The 20,102-nt window shown below is 41.1% G+C and overlaps 1 protein-coding gene and 1 pseudogene across 3 annotated transcripts in view; both read right to left on the reverse strand.

Moving 5' to 3' along the window:
* Positions 1–1,361: 1,361 nt before the first annotated feature.
* On the reverse strand, positions 1,362–3,279 carry LOC110291112 (annotated as a pseudogene).
* A 5,285-nt stretch (positions 3,280–8,564) lies between these two features.
* The window catches only part of Dcun1d1 (defective in cullin neddylation 1 domain containing 1), a 46,472-nt gene continuing 34,934 nt past the window's right edge, over positions 8,565–20,102 (reverse strand). For all 3 annotated transcript variants that reach the window (XM_021158777.2, XM_021158775.2, XM_021158778.2), the window contains exons 5-7: positions 13,165–13,247; positions 12,836–12,932; positions 8,565–11,375 (exon numbers count right to left, since the gene is read on the reverse strand). In XM_021158777.2, coding sequence (XP_021014436.1) covers positions 11,296–11,375; positions 12,836–12,932; positions 13,165–13,247 — 260 coding nt within the window. In that variant the 3' untranslated portion in view covers positions 8,565–11,295. The remainder of the gene's footprint in view (positions 11,376–12,835; positions 12,933–13,164; positions 13,248–20,102) is intronic.

Genomic DNA, 20,102 nt, shown 5'->3' on the forward strand with positions numbered 1-20,102 from the left:
CAGGAGAGGGAGATCATCCCAACTTACCCCTGCTGTGCTCACAAAGTGTGCAGACTCAACCCTCCCTTACACACACTGCAATGCTTTGAGAAGCTGAGGATAAAGCAGGTAAGGTTGAAGAGAAATTCAAAGAACTCTTAATGTAGACTTCTGGCTTCTTACTGTTTGTGTCAACTGTCCCCAGGTAACAGTAGGACACAGGGATTACTTGCCACCTCTTCTGTGCTGCTCAAGGGAGGAGGTACAGCATGGGGACCCCTAACTGAATGCAGCTGAATGTAACTAAGCCTCATGTAGGACAGCAGCAAAGTGTCGCCTGTCCCAGGCCAACCTCTTCCAAAGACCTGAACACATCAGCCAGGCTCCACTCCAGCCAAAGCTCCTTTCATCAAAGATTCGGAAGACACAAGTCTTTAACAGGAACATTCTGGAGGGGGAATTGAAGGCACGTGTGCACCAATCCTGCATATTATTAGAAAAAAATCGAATTAAGTACAATATATGTGCCCATGTACGGCATAAGGTTCAGTGTGTATAGGCATCTAATTTCAGAATGTCCTCATCACAGCCTAATCTTGCAACCACCAAGTGTTCCAGCCACAAATCCTTCTCGGTGACTTTGCCTATTCTAGACAAGTCTTACAAATGGAATCATAGCTTTCCCCCTTTAAGACTGGTCCTTGTACCCACCATGATGTCAAGGTCATCTGTGTTGTAGCACACAAAGCATCGAGTGTAAAGTAACCATAGCATCTCCCACCCACCACCTCCACAGTGCCCTCTCAGCTTTCACATCATGTGATCTACCAGCCTCCTGCTTTCCCGCTCATGGTCTCCTTTCTAGTTTTATAGCTACTAGCTATACTCACATCCACATATATACACGTGTATAAAAATTAATAGCTAAGGCTGTGTATGAGAACAGTTCTTTCTGACCCCGGGTTACCTCAGTATTTTCTAGGTCCATTTCCTTGTCAATTTTTTTATTTAGCTGAATAAAATTCAATTGTGCATTTGTACCATAGTTTCATCATCCATCTATGGATGTGTTCAATGTGAGCAGCAATAAACTGTGGTATTCTCTGTGGTGGGATAGAGTCCTCTGAGTACATACCCAGGAGGTACACACAGCTCACGTAGAACTTTACAGATCTCTACAGATTTCCACAATGGCTGTATTAGTTTACTCCCACCAATCGTGAGTAAGGGTTACTTCTCCATATCCTCACCAGCAACTTGTTGCAGTTTGTTTTATGATAGACATTAAACTATATTTTGCATTTCTCTAATAGCTAATGATGTTTTTTGTTTTTGTTTTTTCCAGTGAGCTCTCAACTTTCATTGGTCCCTCAATCCCCAGGGGTTCCCTCCTTCTCTGCCTCAGTGCCTCAGAACCCTGGTGTCATTAGTCTTGGACACCACTTTGCCATTCACAATCTTCTGCACAGTTTGCATGGAGTTGCTGGAGTCCAGGGCATCGTTGAGACTGAAATCTTCTCCATCTTCCAGCAAGCGGTGGTAAGTGGGTATCTCCACCTCAAGCTTCCCCTTGATGTTCAACGGGTCTTCATATTCCTGGGTCTGGCGCTGCCCCTCTGCCTGAGTTTGTGCCAGCTCTGGCTCCAGATGCAGAAGGACCCCATTGAGCTGCTTCATCTGTGCCTCGTATCAGGCCTCCACATCCCCGAGGCTGTTCTCCAAGTTGTTGTTCTGTTTTTTCATGGAGTCCAGGCCAATCTCCAAGGTCTGGAGGGCGCGTCTCAGCTCTGTGAGTGTGGTCTCAGCGTCCCTGATTTCAGCAGACTTGGTGGTGACAACTGTGATACTCTCCTCGATCTGCTAAGCCCAGTACTTGTCCAGCTCCTTGCGGTTCTTCTGAGCCAGCGCTTCATACTGGGCGCGGATGTCCGCCATGATCGTGCTGAGGTCCTGAGATTTGGGGGCATCCACTTCCACAGTCAACCCAGAGCTGGCAATCTGGGCTTCCAGACCTCGGACTTCCTCCTCATGATTCTTCTTGAGCAGCAGTTCCTCCTTGAGTGCTTCAATTTCTGTCTCCAGCTGCAGCCTTGTGGTATTGGTGTCATCTATCACTTTGCAGAGTCCATGGAAGTCACTCCCCACAGACTGGCGCGTGGCCAGTTCTCATATTTGACACTAACGTGGCAAGATGGGCATTGTCTATGAGCAGGACAAGGCGGGCATTGTCCACATTATTCTCAAAGATCTGAGCCCTCAGGTCTTCGATGGTCTTGAAGTAGTGGCTCCAGTCTCTGACGCCCTGGGGACCCTTCTTCTCCAGATGTTCTGGGATTTTGCTCTCCAGTCTCCTCAGTCTCCAGGCTCTTCACCCTGTCTAGGTAGCTGGCCAGGCAGTGGTTCAGGTTTTGCATGGTCTTCTCGGTTTGGATTCCACCCATTCCCGCCATCCCAGACAGAGTGGGACACAGATATACAGGACCTGGAGCCCCCAGCACCTGCATAGATGCCAGCTGCGCTGCTAGTAGGCCGGACCAGCTGGCTGGGAGTCCGCACAGAGCCCGGGGACCTGTGGAGGTGGTGGTGGAGCGGGTGGTGAAGCTTATCTTGTCTCGCTAAGGACATTTTTAAAGGAACTTTCTGTTAGCTCGTCATCCCTTCGACGAGCACCGTCGAACTGTGTAGGTGCACATCCCTTCATCAGCCGGGTGGTTACTTGCATTGCTTCTTGTTAGCTCCTATACTTCTAATATTCTGTACGTTTTTGTAGAACGGGTGTTTTCCATTCTCTTGAGTATACCTATGAGAATTCTTAAGATTGCATGCTAATTCTGTATTCAATGTATTCAGGAAAAGACCATCTTTTTTCCTGTACCAGTGCAACAGTTTGCAATCCCACCCACAATATCCAACAGTTCACTTCTCTAAGCCTCAGCAACAAATCAGACCCAGGATATCACATGTGCAAAGCATGGGCGGTCACTGAGTGATAACTCAGCTACTGTTCAACTCTGGTAAGAGTGATGCCTGCTAAGAAGTGGCTCCTCTGCGGGCTTATTTACATTACCCTATTGATGTTGAGTGCCTTTCCTTATGCTAAGTGGACAGTTAGAAACTAAGAAACTTTACAGAAGTGACTGCTTCATTTATTTGGAAAACTGGGTCTCGGAGTTTCTGGGCCAGTGAGGCGCTCAGTGAGTAAAGGTGACTGCTGCGGAAGCCGGATGACCTGGGCTCAATCTCCAGGACCCATGCAATGGTTTGAGAAGGAACTCTGCAGAGCTGTTCTCTGTCCTCCATGTGCAGACCCCATGCACACCCCCCCCAAATACATCATGTACACATACAATACTAATTATTTTTCTGAGTCCATTACACTGGCTGTTTCAAGTCTGCTGACCTAACTACACCAGCTTCTCATGTCACATTTCATTGATGTTCAAAGTATGTTCAAATTAGGATATTTTTACTAAGTATATCAAAATTTCATCATAAATTTTGGAAATTGCATATAAAAGTTAAAGCCATGACAGATATCTCAAATTACAAGGTATAGGTGAAGAGATTTATGAAGACACATGTAATGTATGGGTCCTGCATGCATTATACCGCATGCATAAATACTGACTTGAACATAGCTTGCTGGGTGGTGGTGGCACATGTTTTTAATCCCAGCCCTCGGGAGGTAGAGGCAAATGCACATCCTATAGATAAGAGAACCAACCAGAATGAGCATGCATATGAAGGAAAGACAAGGACCAGGATAACCAGCAACACCTGTGTGGTGGTAGAACATCTCTAAGTGATACAGCCACAATTCCAAATTTGAAACTGTGAGAAGTGAAAATGAATCCACACAAAGACAGACATTCATAGCATCATCATCCTAAAACAAACAAACAAACACCAAGTAGGAACATTAAGTGTTTACTGCAAATAAGAACGAAGATGGAATTTCATAAATTCATTCTTTTTAATAGCTGAGTAGTACTCCATTGTGTAAATGTACCACATTTTCTGTATCCATTCCTCTGTTGAGGGACATCTGGGTTCTTTCCAGCTTCTGGCTATTATAAATAAGGCTGCTGTGAACATAGTGGAGCATGTGTCCTTCTTACCGGTTGGGACATCGTCTGGATATATGCCCAAGAGAGGTATTGCTGGATCCTCTGGTAGTACTATGTCCAATTTTCTAAGGAACCGCCAGACTGATTTCCAGAGTGGTTGTACAAGCTTGCAATCCCACCAACAATGGAGGAGTGTTCCTCTTTCTCCACATCCTCGCCAGCATCTGCTGTCACCTGAATTTTTGATCTTAGCCATTCTGACTGTGTGAGGTGGAATTTCAGGGTTGCTTTGATTTGCATTTCCCTGATTAAGGATGTTGAACCAGATATAGCTGCTCTTGTGAGACTATGCCAGGGCCTAGCAAACACAGAAGTGGATGCTCACAGTCAGCTATTGGATGGATCACAGGGCTCCCAATGGAGGAGCTAGAGAAAGTACCCAAAGAGCTAAAGGGATCTGCAACCCTATAGGTGGAACAACATTATGAACTAACCAGTACCCCAGAGCTCTTGACTCTAGCTGCATATGTTATCAAAAGATGGCCTAGTTGGCCATCACTGGAAAGAGAGGCCCATTGGACACACAAACTTTATATGCCCCAGTACAGGGGAACGCCAGGGCCAAAAAAATGGGAATGGGGGGGAGGGTATGGGGGGACTTTTGGGATAGCATTGGAAATGTAATTGAGGAAAATATGTAATAAAAAATATTAAAAATTAAAAAAAAAAGAAGATGGAGTCAGGTTTACTCCAGAACGGAAGCACTCGGTAGCCCAAGGAGCTAACCCACATTCTAGGGTTCACCCCAAGAACAGTTTAAGCTTACAAACTGTATGATTCTCCCTTGAAAGGAAATGACTGCACAGAGATTAGCAGAAGTCCTTGGAGGGACAGGAGCAGCTGAGGGGACATTTCCAGTCAGGGAGTCTTGTTCTAAAACCTGATTGTGAGGATGCAGCTGTTGGATCTGCTGGGTGAGTGAACCATGAAGGTGCAGGGATTATACTTCAAAGAAGCCATGTTTGGTACTGGTACCAATGCTACCACTGACTGTGCCTTCAGCCTCTTGTGATTTTTATGAAGAGCGACCAAAACAAATGCTTAGGAAGAGTGTTAATGCTCTGCATGGCAGGCAGTCCAGAGATTTAATTCTAATGACTCTTAGGACACAACCTACATTTGCTTGAAAGCATGTTGCCTGTACAGGTCCTACATCAATATGCCATTCATAGTTGCTACCATCTGCTGAGGGACAAGGCAGCCACATCACCTCTGTTTACAACAGCATAGACCTTTGGCCCAGGTGGCCATGTTAGCTCTGTTTACCATAGCACAGTCAGCACTTTGGCCATCTTAGACATTTTACTCTAAACTTATCCATCCCCAATCTTGATCTCTATTTTCTTCTGGAAAAAAAAATTGCTTGATATCACTCAATTTTTCCATTAGATAAAAAGTTTTCTCTATTTTATAACCTGAAATAAAGTTTTCTGATTTATATTGAATATGCCTTTACACACAATGATACTTTCTAGATGTAAAACAGTTGTAGTTTTTCCTCTTCCATGTTTGTTAAGCTGTTCTTGTATGCTTCACACAATTGTTTCAAATCAAACTTTGTTTTCAAAGTTTTGATTTTGGTTCAAAACTTTTCCATTTTCTTTGAACTCGATGAGTGCTTTCTCCTAGAGAAGGACTTGCTTCTAAGTGGATGTTGGCTTTTTCTTTTCATCCCCGTGTCTTGGCATTGGCCTCCAGATTTGCCAACGAGGTAAAGTTACCTTCTCAGACAACCAATAGCACATCTTAGGGACAGGTGTGTAGCTCTGCTGGTCAGTGCTTCCGGAGGGCCTGGGCTCCATCTCCAAAACTGCATAAACCTCGCCTCTGATTCCAGCACTCAGAGGCAGGTGGATGGGCGGGTCAGGTGTTCAAGATCACCCTCACTTACACCATGAGTTCAAGGCCAACCTGGGGCTGAACGAGACCATCTCAAAAGCAAACACAAAACATTTTAAAACTCAAATATTAAGAGCCAACCTAAGGAACCGGAAGACTGGCTGTTCTTCCCTAGGGCCTGAATTCCATTTCCAGAAGCCACATGGTGCTCACAAGCATCTAACTTCAGTCTCAAGGGATCCAACGTCCTCTTCTGGGCTCCTTGAACATGAAACACAGAAATACATAAAGGCAAAATACCCATACCCATAAAAGGGAGGAAGAAAGTCAAGCCAAGCTGCTCACTGTATCACAGGCCTCTAATCCCAGCATCTGGGAGGCTGAGAGGCAGAATTACATTTGGGGCAACACTGGGCTATAGCACGGTCCATTTCAAAAACACAGTATCAAAGCAAAGTTAAAGAACTGAATTCTAACAACTCTATGAAACAGTTGGAAGAGAGAAAAGCAGTAGGGTGTGGTGGCATGCACCTTTAACCCCAGCCTTCAGGAGGCTGAGGCAGCTGGACCTCTATGAGTTCATGGCCAGTTGTCTCAAAACCCACACTAACAAAATAAGCAAAACCAAACTAACCAAACAAAACCCCAAACCACTACCACCACCACCACCACCAATCACCCACAAAACAGTAAGAGTGTAATAGGGCTGTCTGCATGGGACAACTCAAACACCCTGACCACAGCCTGTAAACCAAAGGACAGTATAACTGCAAAAAATTAAACTGAAAGTAACTTGCTTGTGAAGGGAGAGAACCCTTGTAGACAAGTAAGTACATCTTTAAATTTCAGTTTAAAAGAGTAGGGGATGTAGCTTTGTAGTTGGCACTTTGCTTGTCTAACATGCACAATGCCACCTTTGATCCCCAGCTTCAAATAAACCCGGTGTGGTAGTACACACTGTAATCCCAGCACTCAGGAGATGGGGACTAGAGGGTCAGATGTTCAAGGATATCCTTGGTTACACAGTGATTCTGAGAATGGCCTGGTGTTCAAGAGTCCCCATTTCAAAACAGTAACAACAAAAGCAAAAGTGAGTGACTACAAAGTTACTTCTCTTTTACCGGCCCTAGGTAAAGCCATTACCCTTTAGGCCATGTTAAGTCTGCTCTTTTCACCATGATCTAACTGTTTATGAGAGGTTTTATGCTGGTATTTTTGATGATGTTTGTTTTCCAAATGAACCTGGGGCTGGAGAGATTACGGGTAGCTTAGCTTGCTCTGCTTCTCAGCTGCTCCAGGTGGCTCCAGGTGTCTGCATTTCTAGCTGTCCGGGATCCCATGCATCCGTTTGGCCTTCATCGCCTGTAATCATATGCACACACCACACATACCTCCAGCCACATAATTTAAAATAAAAAAATCTTGAAAAACAATCAACCAAAGAGAAGTCAAAAGCTGCATTAGCACCCATTCCTTCCATGAGCCCATGGCAAAGTTGTCCAAGAGGTGGTCTACAGCAAATGACACTTTCCAAACAGGCAATACAGAAAAGAAGAAGCCAAGAGTGCCCTGAGGAGACCACTGGTGACAGTTCCAAGCTTATCTGTTCTGCCTCCAGAGAGTGGCACAAATAAAGCAATTCAGTTAACCAAATGGAGTCAATGGAAACCAGAAATTAACTTCACTAGATTCCTATGAAATAAAAAGTACTGCTATGATTATAAAAATGGAAGCAATAAAAGGGTTCAGAAATACACTCAAGTTTATAATCAATAAAAGGATGAGCCATAATTTGACCCTATTCATCATCTGTCATATAAAAACCACAGTTCAATTACTAAGATATATGATAAATAGTTCACATTTTAAAACATTTATCATTACATTATCAAATTTGGTAAAACTCTTATCAAAACATCTCAGCATTCAATATAAACCATATTATTAAAAGTTTAAGGTAACAACAACAAAAAGCCCAGAGATGTCAGGTAAATATTTCCTATTAAAGACACAATTTAACATTCAGAGCCACATAAATGCTCACTAAAAGGTCATTCGTTTTACAAGGGCATACTTTGTAAACAAGCATAACTTTTCCCAACACCATTTTCCATTTTTCATCCCCAAATTATTCTCTTAGGTCAACTTGCTCCTATTTGTATGCCAAAATGACAGGTTTCCAAACAGTCCTTAACAGCAGCACACCTAAACACACAAGCAGGGTGGGCATGGAATGGCTCAAAACTTATCACCAAAGAAAAAATAAAAAAATAACTCTGCACTCAGATCCTTGAGGGGGGAAAAAAAAGTCAACCTTGTTTAAGAATTATTCAGGAAAGAGATTACATAATAAAAGGCTCCCGATGGCTTCACTGAGTGAATTTACCGACACTAAAACTTTTAAAAAGTACGATGAGGGGTGCACTCACAGTGCCGCAGTATACAACTAACGCAGTTAAATAAACAACACAGCTGAGCACATTGTAAACATTACGGAGCAAACACGTGGCGTAGCTTCTCTTCCCCCAGATGTGCCATTACAGCGCTCGGCCATGAAAAGTCTTCAAGTCTAGGCTAGTTATGTGAAACACTAAAACACTGAAATAATATGGGAGAAGATTTAGTCATGGCAAATTTACTGAAGCTTTTATTGCCTCTGTGGGTAATATGACAGGGATTGGAAATGACACACTTGAACTTACAGAGATATGCAGATGATAGTCACTCAAGAGAACCTTGACCTCAAGTATTTTTATATGTGGGTACTTCTCATTTTATACAGTTTACTATTTAAAAAGCATTACATTTAAAAATGTGTACCTGTTCTGACATTTGGCAAAAAGTAAACTCTCCCTATGGTTCTGTCTGAAAAGAAAAGAATCAGCTTGGAGACCTGGCCCACACAAAGACTGAACCCCATGAACCGAAGCCAGCAAGCTGGCTGCGTGTGAGTGAGTGTGCCCTTCCTCTGGAAGACTCGCTGACGCCCCGCCCCCAACAGGGTAAGCATTTGTAGTACAAAACATTCCCTAGAACCAGACAGTCACCCTCAGAATAAACACATTAAATCAATTTTCTCTTGGAGCCCTAGCAATAGTCTTGTTTAATTCTAAGATGCCATCATGGTGAACAACCTTAACTCTTTTTGCTACATAATAAAAGCTTTATATATTTTTGTTTATAATTACACAGTAATTGTAAATGTTTAGTACCAAACTGATGACAAACACTATTTTGTTAAAAAGTCTTGCATTTAAAAATAAAATCTGTAAAACCCAAAGCATTAGGCCACACACAAATATCAAGATTTTTATGGAAAAAAATTTATGAGGCAGGGAAAGAAGCTAATGGAGTCTCATTTGAAAACAAATCATATCTGAATCAATCAATCTGAAAACAATACCACAACTCAAAATGTTCCATGTAGGGAATAAACAATATAGGTCTGTAAAACTTTTAAAGATATATATACATATATCTTTAATTTTTTTCATAATTGAAGTTCTTTATATTTACAAAAATGAAATCAAGAAATACTGAAAACAGCAAGATTCTTTTCCTTTTAATGACCAATCCCTGTAACGTGAATAGAAATTTACTCTAAGCTTCTTTTGGTAGAAATGCATTCCTAAATTAAAGTTATGATTGGATTAATGATATATCTGTAAGGTAAGCTTTCTATGCATTTTCCAAATCATGTGACTAAAAAGCAGTTTTAATCATTTCCATATCTGCATAAATTGTTCCNCTATCCTGAAGAACATTNCTTGGTACCCTGCAGAGGACCTGGATACATGAAGCAAAATCTGCTCCTACTGAAGACCAGGCACNCAGCATTTAGTTCATCATTTTAACTTCCTCATGGAAATCTGTATGAACATACCCCTTTCACATGTCAGTATGTTATCAGAGACACAAGCATTTTCAGCAGGAGAGCAAGGCATGAGTCCTGTCATGGAAAAACAAAAAACAAAAAACAAAACCAATCAAGACTGCATTCTGCTGTAATGTGGAAATAGCAAATGCAAGTGAGACAAAAACAGTCAAAAGTCAAATAATTTATAGAACAGAAGCCATTGGTATCTGCTCCAGTGCTCGCCTGTCTGACAATCTCTGCTTCTGAAGTAGACTTGGCAACCACAGTGATTTAGCAGTAAGCCATCTCAACAGTCAGCAGCCAGCACGGCTGGACCACACCTCAAAGAGCAGTGCCATGGGAGAAAGGTTGAACTTCACGGCTCATCACAACGATTTCCAAAATCTAAATCTTACTATCTTCTTATAAATTAAGTGAATTGCATTGTGTTCCATAGTGCGATGACAAAAAATTAAAAAAAAAAAACAAACCTAAAACCCTCATGCCTAAATTTAGAATATTATATTGTATAGCAATCCAAAACATTCAAAACAAATGAAATAGTTTAACTTATTCAAAAGGCATAGAAGCATTTCAGAGCATAATGAAATCCGATTATGTGGTGTGTGATGCACGAGTGTGAAGTCTAACATTTGATCTCATTACAATATTTTTTTAAATAAAAGTTCACTGCAGGATACTGTATAAACATGGGTAAGATAACCACAGACCTGTTCTGTAGAACCTTTGTAAGCGTCTGAAACACAAGACATATTTCAGGGAGTCCCCAGATTATCCTTTTTTTTTTCATGTGTTGGTTGTTTTGACATTTCTTGTATCAGGTATTCTACTCACACCAACAGTACATGTAGTTTGCCAGGAAAATTAAATTCCCCCAAGCAAACACCATTTCAGATGCGGTACACTCAGATAAATCACTCTCATTTGAAGTGCTACCAGCACAGTCTTTGCAACTAGCCCACAGCATATACTTAAGAAGTTTTTATAAATTGTTGTGGTGTTCATTATTATGTTTAATTCTTATGCCAAACTGTGTTCTGATGAAGACAGCATTGTGCTTTATGCAAGACTGGAAATCTCAAAGTAATCACCATCAAGCTGCTATGACTTATGGGAAGACAGCCTAAGACGGTCTCAAGCTGCTATGACTTATGGGAAGACAGCCTAAGACGGTCTCAAGCTGCTATGACTTATGGGAAGACAGACTAAGGCGGTCCACAGGTGTAAGATGAAATCCACAATGTCGGAAATATAAATGCTTAGAGTGGCCCAGACTAGAAGACAAGCCCAAACCACCAGTAGAAGAATGGAGTACGATATGGTCCAAGATGTATCCTTAAAAGTTTTGTCTCAACCCTCAGTTTGAACTATGAGGATTGATCTTCAGTTCAGTCCAGCCAGCAGAAATTGACTGTGCATTTTCCGTTGTATTTATTGTACAGACTATGTACATTCTAGAAGGTTCCTTTAGTGCTACACTGTTGTACTTTTTGTCCCAGCAATTTGAGGGCGTGCAAATTCCACAAAGTCATCAATAAGGACAGGCCATGCTCCTGGAAAGAAAGAAAAAGAAAAAAAAATATGGGAGGAAAGGGAACAGAGAAAAGCAGAATCAAAGCTATTATGTCGATAGAATCCTTTTTTTTTATAGCTTTCTTGTAAGAATTAGAGTATGTTACTCTTATCTACTCCCAGTGATCACTCTTTAAAAGTATTATTCTGTCTTAATTTATTCCTGTCTTTAATATATTTTTCTAAAATGGGGTTATTGCTTAGCCACTGGAAATATCTCTTCTGAGCAATACATCAATAATACAGTAGTAGAATGGTTTTCAGAGAGTTTTATTAAAGTCAGGCAGTCTAGTTAGTGATACTGTGACAAGCTGTCTAGTCCCTCCCTCACGAGCACCTCTGCTTAGTAAAGAGTATAATGACAAGGAGACGGAGGGTCAGCCACACAGTCCCGGGAGTCCCGGGATGGTGGTGAGGATGTGGAGTATACAGGAGGGTTTTCAAAGACTTCAAAAATTTCAAAAAACAATTCTGAATAGGCACTCAAATTGGTCGGGTCTCGTGAGGAACTAGGCAACTGGGAAGGATTAACTGATATGCTACTGAATGCGGCACACTGTGCACACAGAGAAATGGCAAGAGTTTATGAACAGTGGCCAAATGCAAGTAAGAAGACCAGGCAGCTGAAGCTGTCTCAAATTATACAAATCCAGCACACTTTCTGAGTTTCCAGACAAGATTTACAGGAAAAAAAAACAAAACCCAAAACCTAAAACCCCAAAACCAAAAAACAACCTCACTAGATTCAAATGAGTTAAAAAAAACCAAAAAACAAACAAACCCAAAAAACAAACAAACAAAAAAACATTAAGAGAATGTTAACTCAAGCTGGAGAGATGGCTCAGCGGTTAAGAACACTGACTGCTCTTCCAAAGGTCCTGAGTTCAAGTCCCAGAAACCACATGATGGCTCACAACCTTCTGTAATGGGATCTGGTGCCCTCTTCTGGGTGTCTGAAGACAGCTACAGTGTACTTACATATAATAAATAAATCTTTTTTTTAAAGACAGAGAATGTAACTCTTAAAATAAACTGAACATGCTGAGATGAGTGAATATCCTTATGCCTTTCTAGTGGACAAATCCTGGTAAGATTGTTTTTCTCCTTTAATAGTGTGGTACTAGAGTCCAGACACCACAAATGTTCTGTACCTAGGCTAGGACTTTATCTCATCCTCCTTCACGGCAGTTGGCCAAGAGGGAAAAAACAATTCTGAATAGGCATTCAAATGCACTTCTGTATTACAGCCAAGTGCTTAGCAAATTAAAGCCTAGGTTCAATTTCTAGCACGCGTTCGCACACACACACACACACACACACACACACACACACACACACACACACACGGTGGGGTATGTATGTGTAAAAACTTAGAAAAGGAAGATCACTTCCATGGAAACAGTAGATGAAAGGTCAGGCAAGGCAAGTAATCCTTTGCTACCTTCTTCATCATAATTGGACATGTCATCTGCAATCATTGAACTGAAGTCTAACAGAAGATTCCACGTGTCTTTTGGTATTGATCGTTTATGATGCTCCTATTAAGATATCAAAAACAAGAAGTCTTTAAACTATGAAAACAGTTGGAAAAAGTTAGTCCAGCAGTTGCAAAACATAAGAAAATCTAACACTTGTAAAATGAAATTCCGGTAATCAAATTTCTCATTCTATGTCTATGACATGCTGAAATTAATGATGCCTTGAAATAAATTAAAATAAGTACAGTTTAATCTTCAGAGAAAACAGAAACTACAGAAAATGTTAACTTACCAACAAAAATTTATTCCATAAGTCTAAGAATTTAAATCTTCCATTAAGCACTAAGTTCCAGTAAGCAATGGCCATTTCTAGATCTGTAATATTAAAAATAAATTATGAACTTTAATGCTTTGAATAAATGTCCCTGCAAAATAACAGTGAAACAAAGAAAGCCATATGCAGTTTGAATGTCATAGATTAAACTCTTCTTAAAGACGCAAGTCCATACTTGTAGCCTGCTTCCATTCCAGTGAGCCTCCAGGCAGGGCCTCTGGGGGAGAGTAGTCTGGCTTATCTCACAGGGTGTTCTGATGCGGATAAGCAGGTGCAGTCACGCACTTTTCCACCGCTAAGTACTCACATGTGGAGGTTCCCAGGCTCAGCCTGGAATTTTCCAACATTTTGAGGCAAATAACTATTTGCGGTAGTGGCTGTGTATATACAGCATGGGCCACTTAGGAGTACCCAGACTTTATCATCAGATACCAATATGTCTCTTATATAGTGAAAGGCATTCTAGAGGACAAACCTGCCCCAGTTAAGATGCACACCAATTGGTTAAAATGCAGAGGATCACTCAATTTCTAATCTTAAACTTCTTACACTCCACAGTTGATATCTAACATGTCTAACTACAAAGAACCATGTGTTGGTTTTGTTTGTTTGTTTAAGCGTGTAAGTCTGTTGCTCTCTTGCCCCAGAACATCACTATCATAAGATGCATATTCATGACATGGTTCATTCCCCAGCACCATGGGGAAATTAAGTAATTTAAAAATTATATACTACTATTAATAACCTAGGTTTTTAAAATTTTTTCCCATGACAACATAAAAGGCTCTTTAGTTGAACATGAACACAGCAGGCTAATGGAGTAATCCTGCCAACAGCCACTGTGACAAATTCTGACCTGCTCTGCAACAGAAAAGACAAGTTGGATCTTTTCAAGGAACTCAAGCAGTTGAAGCTTTTAAGAGAGATGGACTGGATAAAGTACACTGCAGGAACCTTACAAATCCTTTCAGCTATGATGTCAACACCATGTAACACCCTGAAGGAGCCCCGAAAACCAGTAAAGACTAAGCTGGGCAATGCTGCTCACACTTTCCGAAATATAAAAAGAAACTCAATGCTTATTCACTGACTCAGAAAACCCAGATAATTTCTAGGAAATCACTTGAAAATCACAAATGATAGAAACCTGGAAGGATCTGTGGTGGTTTGAACAAAAATGGCCACCATGGACTCACATTTGAATGTTTGGTCTGCAGTTGGTGAAAACCTTTGAAAAGGATTAGGAGGTGTGGCCTGTTGGAGGAAGTGTGTGTCACTAGGGGTGGGCTCTGGGGTTTCAAATGCTGAAGCCAGGCCTAGTATCTCTCTCCCTGCTGCCTGTGGGTCCAGACATAGAACTCTCACCTTCTCCAGTCCCAAGTCTTCCTGTGTGCCCACATGCTTCCCACTATGCGCATAATCAACTACACCTCTAAAACTGTAAGCAACACACAATTTAATGTTTTCCTGCATAATAGTTGCTGTGGTCACGGTGTTTCGTCATGGCAATAGAACACTGTCTAGGACAGGTTTCAACATCCTACTCCAAAGATACTTGCTCAGCTCGATTCATTGTTCTGTTCACAACAGTGAAGAAATGGAAACAACCAAAATGTCTTCACCTGATGGATGGGTAATGAAAAATGTACATAAACACTATGGAAAATTATAAAGAAAAAATAAATCATAAAATTTGTAAGTAAATGGATGGAACATGTGTGGGGATGGGGATGGGGGTGGTGTAAGTATAAAGTAATCCAGAACCAGAAAGGAAAGTGTCTTAGGGTTTTACTGCTGTGAACAGATACTATGACCAAGGCAACTTTTACAAGGACAACGTCAACATTTAAGTGGGGCTGGCTTACAGGTTCAGAGGTTCAGTTCATTATCATCAAGGTGGGAACATGGCAGCATCCAGGTGCAGCATCATGGTATAGTAGGAGGTGAGAGTTCTACATCTTTCAGATAACGGCTGCTAGAATACTGTCTTCCAGGCAGATTGGGTGAGGGTCCTAAAGCCCATGCCCACAGTGACACACCTACTCCAACAGGGCCACACCTCCTAATAATGCCACTACCTGGGCCTATATAAATATATAAACCATCACAAGTAAGCATAATGTTGTCTCTCTCAAATCTACAGTTCATAGCACCAAATCTTTAGATCTAAATATGTAATTTGGAGTAATTGCATAGACCAGGAAAGACAAAAGGGATGGTGGGGTGGAAAGAAGCTTTAGAAAGAGTCATCACAGGATACAGGTTATGTGAAAGAGAAACATGATAAAAGGGGGAGGGGCTCTAACTGGAGAGGGAAGAGGGAGGAGAACAGAGAAGGAAGCAGAGGGAGGAGGGATGAATAACTAAGATACTCGAAATAGTCATGGGGAATCATATTGTTTTATATTTACTTAAAATTCAACATTATATATGTCTATGTGTACACGCACAGACACAGTTTAAGTTATGCTACCTGGAGTGATAATGTCTCCTGTCAAGAGCCAAACATTGTCTAACAAAAATCCCAGCAGCAGGCTAGGCATGAGAAACCTTCTTTTGGAACTGCTCGTCAGAGGCATCTACGACTCCCAAATGATGTAAGCCACTGCCCGTGGCCTTCTCCAGGAGGCTGAAGGTCAGTCCCCAGGGCTCAAGACAGCAATACTGTGGGTACACGACTTGGAAGACTCAAGCTGGATTTGACGTGGAAGCCACCTCTTTGAGGCCCAGTATTTCAGTTAGAAGATAATACACAGACTGCATAGGGAGAGAGGAATCGATCCTCTTGCCCAGCTGTGATGTGTATGAACCACAGGAGAGCATGGCATGCTGTCTCTACAGGTGCAATAGTGGTGCTTCTATCTTGAGAGTAACTGACAGCAGTCTGAGTAGACTTGTGGCTCACCTACTACACAGAAATCATGCCTGATACTGTCAACTTAGTCATCTGTGGTTGGTGAGGTCACGGATCTTAGAGAAGAGCCATAAACTTGAGTGATTCCTAACTGCATTTTAAAAACTTATCTTTACATCCACAGATTTCTTTTTGTAGCACTCAGAGAGACCATTACTGACAGTCACAACTGATCAAAAAAATGTAGAGAGCTGTTGATGTGGGGTGCTGCACCTGATACAGCCACAAGAGACCAGAACCCCCAAGTCTCAGGGGACACTGCTGAAGAGGAGGTGGAAAGCATACAGAAGCAACAGGTTCAAGGCATCTGCTGCACAACTGTGTCTTCTAGAACATACGGGGCTCTAAGGGTTTTCCCCTGAGGGTGTATGACCTTGCATAATATACATCCTAACAGCATCATTTTCAGTACATTTTGATTATATATTTTTTTCAACAGTCTCTGTCTCTCTTTCTCTCTCTCTGTCTACCCCCCGCTCCCACACACACACCCTGAATCTTCATTACCCATTCATTTGTTGATGGACAATTAGGTTGATTCTAATTCTTTACTACGGTGTAAGGTTAGAAGCTAGGATCCACAAACAAGAGAAAACACAGCAGTAAGTAGTCTTTCTGGGTCTGGGTTACTTTACTCAGGATAATCTTTTCTAGTTCTATCCATTTACCTGCAAATTTCATTTTTTTTCTTTACAGCTGGAGTATTTTTATAGCTTTAATATTTATTTAAAAAAAAATCACACCAAAATGAAGCCTATCCGAAGTCTACACACCTCAACGCACTCATATGCATTTAGACTTACCTATTCTGAAGCTGTGGAGCTTCACACTGGATTTTACACTATAATCGATGAATATATTTTTATGCACTTATCTATCACCAAAAGTTAAAAATCCATGACAGAGTTAGAACTAAAAATGATTATGATCCCTTTCATAACTCGTGTCCATCACCTGCCCTCTTTTCTCACACCCTATATTTAGCCTTTGCCTTCCTCTTTTCTATACTGAATCTGTGTGTGTGTGTGTGTGTGTGTGTGTGTGTGTGCCCGCGCACATGCAAGTATATATGCATGCATGCACGTGTGGTATGTGTGTATGTATAAGTGTGTGTGTATACACATGTATGTGTGTGTGTTCACATGTGTTTTGTTGGCTAGGTACCACACATAAGGAAGAATATGTGCCTCAGTTGCCTTGTACTCTGTGACTTTTAGCTGATCCCAAAGGACTCTAATATCGGATGCCATTTTCCAGTAAGAGCAGTCTGGTACCTTAAATCACAAAAACTACTTCCAAATTACACTTCTGCCTGTGTGCACACAGCATGGGGCCTATGAACACACTGCACCATCTAGTTCTGTCAATTCATCATCATGCTATCACCCAGCCCACCCTTAACTAGGATCCTCCATGCACTCATGCTTGACTCCTGGTTTCAGTCCTTCTTGATGCTGCATGCTGCCTCCATCCTGAAGGACTGTGTCCACACAGAACACATAAACTCTGTAACCTGCTATGACTGGTTGCTGTAATCAAAACCAACATCTTCTGAAAGAGACGTCACCAAAGACTATTTGAATTGATGAAAATGGTGATTCAGTGAAGCTGTGAGCTACATTTTAAAGAATAATAATAAAGTTGTTGAGAAAGAAATCAGAAAAACAACCCGATTCACAGATCATACAATTAAGTTACTAATGTTAACCATAGGAGAGAGAGGCCTCGACAATGATGAAACTGAAACAAAAAACATGAAAAGATCTTCTGTGTTTTTGCACTAGAAGAATTAATGTTGCTCAAAATATCCCAAATCACCAAATGATGTATAGACTCAATGACGTTTTTCAAAGAACTAGGAAACCAACCTTAAAACTCATGTAGAAGCATACCCTGAATAAGAGGGTAGATAAAGACTCAACTCAGTGGTATACTACTGTCTAGCTTGTGCAAGAACCAAGTTCAACCCCAAGACCACAAAAATCCAAAAAAACAATAAAATCAGAATAGCCAAAGCAGTCTTGAACAAAAATACTACAACCTGGGCCAGGTAAAGCATTTGCTGTATAAGCCTGACAGCCTGACCCCAAAGCCCCAACCACGTAAATGTAGACGTAAGGACTAACTCCTTGAAGTTGTCCTCTGACTGCCTGCTCACCATGGCATGCATGCACCTGTGCTTGCTCTCTCTCTCTCTCTCTTACACACACACACACACAAATAATTGAAAACATTGGCATAGACGTTGATCTTTTGGATGAGACCTCAAAAAACACAAAAGGCTAAAGCAGAATTCAAATCATGAAACTTTAGCATCATTGCAAAATGAGAGTGAAAACACTTGTAAACTGGTTATCTGACCAAAACCTAATTACAAAACTAAATAGAGAACTTAAGTCAATAGCAACAAAACATTCCAAAAGGAAAAAAAAAAAAAAAAAAAAAAACCTGGGTGGTGGGGGCATTGGTCTGAATATATATTTCTCAAAAGAAGAAATACAAATGGCCAACAAATACATAAAAATAGTTCTCAAAAATTTCAACTCATAACTCTAATTGGAAAAGACAGAGATCAAAAAATACATGAGGCTCAGTGGCTGTTTCTTTTTCCTCCAGGGAGTCAAATGTGGTTCCCAGTACCCAATTTGGGAGGCTCACAACCTCCTGTAACAACCAGCTGTAGTGGATCCAATGCTGCCTCCCTCATACACACTATAAACACTTGTATACACATATTCATTTAAAAAAAAAACAACAAATATTGGCAAGGATGTGGAGAAAGAGAAACTGGGACTGTAAATTACTGCAGCCATTACAGGGGGTAAAGCTCCTCAGAAGACTAAAATTGGGAACTAGGCATGGCTGCACCTATCTCTAATCCCAAAGGGTTTGAAGCCATCCTAAGACCACACATTAACAAAAAAAAAAAAAAAAAAAAAAAAAAAAAAAAAAAAAAGAAAAAACAAACACCAAGATCTATCATATGCCCTATGTTCTAAGGCAACATCTGGATATCCAAAGAAAATTAACTAAACCTACCCAAGAAACAACTGCACTTTCATGTTTATTTATAGTAGTGCAGAATCAACCTAGGTGCAATGACAGATAGGAAAGAGCATGCAGGACATCCCACAATAATTATAACAACATTTACAACAGTTACTGAAATTGGAGGATACAAATAAACTACCTAAATTCAAAGAGACTACACATACATGTATTCTATACTGCCGGAGTCCAGCTTGGCCATGTAAGGGACAGTGTGGCATGGTTTCCTGCCCCTGGAACAGAGCCAGCAGGGCATGGGCCTCCACAGTGTTGATGGTTGCTGTGGGCATAAGGCTTGTTTGTATAATAGTGTACATATTTTCACATTCTTCCTTCAAGGAATGTCTTCTCTGCCAAGGTTAACAACTCCATGATAATCAGAGGCAGCATGAGTCTGGGGGCAAGAGCATGCCTATGTCTCAGCAAAATGGTAGAACATTGTGACTTTCAGGACAACCCTTAAGGCTGTGAGGAAGAATGGTGAAAAAAGGAGTTCAAAATTATATAATTTCTCAAGTATGCAAAATATAAGGATGCAATATGAATTGTACAAGGAGCTTCATAGATCTAAAGGAACAGAGGTATCTGCACTATGAGCCAGCTGGTCAGAAAAATACTAAGGAAAGAGATAAAGAGATTTAGGGAGTGGTGATCACAGGGAAAGATCCCATTCAGCTAACTGTTTTTTGTTTGTTTGCTTATGCTTACAAAGGTAGGTAGATTTCTAAGTTCAAGGTCAGCTGGGACAGAGCTAATTTAGGGCCAGGTATGTTCAGAATAGTAATTTCAGGGTAGGGTACCACCTAGGTATCTTACTGTCTGTGCTTGTGCTTGCTGTTTCTTTTTAAGAGTCAAGGGGCTGAGGTCTTGAGATGCTGATACATGACATACTCAAGAGGGAGCCTGACAGAACAGATATGCAAAATAAACAACT

The sequence above is a fragment of the Mus caroli genome, chromosome 3 (assembly GCF_900094665.2).
Source record: "Mus caroli chromosome 3, CAROLI_EIJ_v1.1, whole genome shotgun sequence".
Lineage (NCBI taxonomy): Eukaryota > Metazoa > Chordata > Mammalia > Rodentia > Muridae > Mus > Mus caroli.